This window comes from Mustela nigripes, chromosome 17 (genome assembly GCF_022355385.1).
Source record: "Mustela nigripes isolate SB6536 chromosome 17, MUSNIG.SB6536, whole genome shotgun sequence".
Lineage (NCBI taxonomy): Eukaryota > Metazoa > Chordata > Mammalia > Carnivora > Mustelidae > Mustela > Mustela nigripes.
This window is the reverse complement of record NC_081573.1, coordinates 5,737,071-5,739,860: the sequence shown is the minus strand read 5'-3', so window position 1 is coordinate 5,739,860 and position 2,790 is coordinate 5,737,071. Positions and strand designations below refer to the sequence as shown.

Genomic DNA, 2,790 nt, shown 5'->3' with positions numbered 1-2,790 from the left:
CCACAAGTGCCCTCGTGAGGGCCTGGGTGTATCGACCAGGAGAGGACACAGAGGAAGAAGATGAGGACAGTGATACGGGACCAGCTGAGGAGGAGGGAGAAGCTGAGGGTCCCTCTTCCATCCCACCCACAAGTGCCCTCGTGAGGGCCTGGGTTTATCGACCAGGAGAGGACACAGAGGAAGAAGATGAAGACAGTGATACAGGACCAACCAAGGAGGAGGGAGAAGTTGAGGCCACAGATACCTTCTCAAGGGCCTGGGTATATAGACCAGGAGAGGACACAGAGCAGGAAGAGGATTCAGAAGCAGCTCACTCTGAGCCAAGTCCCTCCTTTCAAGCTCAGAGCACCCTCCACAGGGGCTGGACATACCGGCCTAGGAAGGAGGACACGGGGGCAGGGGCAGTTGCTGAGGAGCGGGGAGAAGCTGAGCCCTGCCCCTTCCGAGTGGCCATCTATTTACCTGGAGAGAAGCTACCACCTCCGTGGGCTCATCCTCAGCTGCCCCTCCGACTGCGGAGGCGACTCAAGCCCACAGAAACCCCCACCCGGCATCCAGACCCTGAGACGTCCCTACAGTCTCGAAAGGTGGGTACTGATGGCTCAGTTTATCGAGTCTTAGGGAGGAGCTGGAACTCCTGGGCTTGGGGAGGGGGGTGCAGGAAGGCTGGATGCCTCAACGTCTGGGTCCCCCGCGTGTTGCAGAGGGTTGCGTGTGAACTCTGTTGGGAGGGCTGCATTCACTGTAATGCAATCCTTTGCAAGAGGCTGGGGCCCCATGGGAAGGGGGAGCAGCTATGGCTCAGGTTAGCTCCTGGAAACAGCCTCCGCCTACAGTGAGTCACGTGGAGAATCCCGTGGGCTCCTGATGAGCGAGTGACTCAGACAACAAGCATTTTTGCGTCACTCATTTTTGTTTGGGTTCTCTCTCTCTTCCCCTCCCACACCCCCACCCCCACTGCGGACACACGTCTGTGCTGCTCTGTCTCCAGGTTCGCTTCTCTGAGAAGGTCTCTGTCCATCTCCTGGCTGTCTGGGCAGGACCAGCCCAGGCCGCCCGCCGGGGACCCTGGGAGCAGCTCGCCCGGGATCGCAGTCGCTTCGCCCGGAGGATTGCCCAGGCCCAGGAGCAGCTGGGCCCCTGTCTCACCCCTGCCGCCCGGGCCAGGGCCTGGGCCCGCTGCGGGAATCCTACTTCCCTTCTGGCCGCCACACCTGCTGCCCCCCAGATCTCACCACTGTCCTCCATCCAGGCCACACCCTTGAGCCAAGTTGGGGCATCTCCCCCCACTCCTGTGTCCCCTTCTCCTTGCCTGGACCTCAGTGGGAGGCGTGGCTAAGATCACGGAGTTCTATGTTTCTATTAGTTATTTATTTTTGTGTGTCATTTTATAATAAAAAATAAAACTTGCTGATTTGTAACAAGCAATGTCACCGTCACTGTGTGTACTAACCTGACAATAATCCACTACCCTGGGGATAAAGGCTTGTACCTCAATAGAGGACAAACTCTTATTTCCCATCATCCCTCAAATTTGCCTCTTCTTGTCTTAAGCTTCTTTTGAGCTAAGGGCTGGTGGGTCTTTTTTCTTTTCTTTTACTTATTTATTTATTTGGGAGAGAGAGAGAGCGAATGAGAAGGGAGATCAGAGGGAGAAGCAGACTCCATATGGAGCTGGGAGCCTGATGTGGGACTTGATCCCAGGATTCTGGGATCGTGACCTGAGCTGAAGGCAGTCACTTAACCAACCAAGCCACCCAGGTGCCCCAGGTCTTTTTCTCCTTTGGTATCGGCCTAAATTTTATTAAACTTGCAACAGTTATCTCCCCAAGGGGGCTGGGGGCTGGAATCCCTGATCTGTAGAAAATAGTTCAATTCCAGTTTTCTGTGCCTCTCTTGAATATACTCGTCCTCCCGCTGGCCTTTAACTGCTGGCTGCTTGAGGATTTCAGTGGTCCAATTTCACCTTCTTAAAGCCCTGTTCCATACTCTTCTTACCTATACGACTTGACTAACAATAGCACATGCCTTATAGGATTGTAAGACCCCCAAAGGAGTTCATATTTATTTATTTGCGTTTTTAATAGGTTTTATTTTTAAGTAACCCCCACACCCAGCGTGAGGCTTGAACTCACAACGCTGAAATCAAGATTCCCACCGTCCACCAACTGAGCCATCCAGGCATCCCAAGTTCATATTCAAAACAATGTTCACCAAATAATAAATGTTAGTTAAGTGTAGCTAATATTGTAATCATTCTCTCTCACCCATGCATGTCTTCAATGACCCATCCAAGTTCATGTCTCCAACTCAGAAGTCTTTCTGACGCTCAAATACCTTGCCCCTCTTCAGTGGTTCCCCAGGCTCTGGCCACACTAGTCTCCTTTCATTTTCCCAAACTGATCGAGCCCCCTTTTCACCTTATGACCTTTGTATGAGCTGTGCCTACTCCCTGATGTTCTCGCCCCTGACCCCTCTGGCCCTAGTTCCTCGTGATTTTTCAGACGTGGTGTGAAAATCACTTTTTTATAGATACCTTGATGTGACCCAGCTGAATTGTGCCTCCACGTGCTTTTCTCCTTTGTGGCAAAGGAGCATTTTGATTTGTGTTGTTGTCTAAGGCCCATCTCCCATGACTGTGACTCCGGTGAAAGTAGGTGTCGCTGAAAAGCCCACTCCCCAGAGCACAGGACTGGGCACGCAGGCAGAGTAGGATGTGTTGGTTATGAGTAAGGTGGTGCAAAAGGAGGCTCGCGGGGGCCCTTCCTCCAAATGAGCAGCCACAGAAGC

At 52.7% G+C, this 2,790-nt stretch overlaps 1 protein-coding gene across 1 annotated transcript in view; it reads left to right on the top strand.

Moving 5' to 3' along the window:
* The window catches only part of PPP1R15A (protein phosphatase 1 regulatory subunit 15A), a 3,357-nt gene extending 1,923 nt beyond the window's left edge, over nt 1-1,434 (top strand). The window contains exons 2-3 of the mRNA XM_059381607.1: nt 1-587; nt 992-1,434. The exon at nt 1-587 is cut by the window's left edge and continues 985 nt beyond it. Of these exons, the coding sequence (XP_059237590.1) occupies nt 1-587; nt 992-1,339 (935 nt within the window). The 3' untranslated portion in view covers nt 1,340-1,434. The remainder of the gene's footprint in view (nt 588-991) is intronic.
* The last annotated feature ends 1,356 nt before the right edge of the window (nt 1,435-2,790 follow it).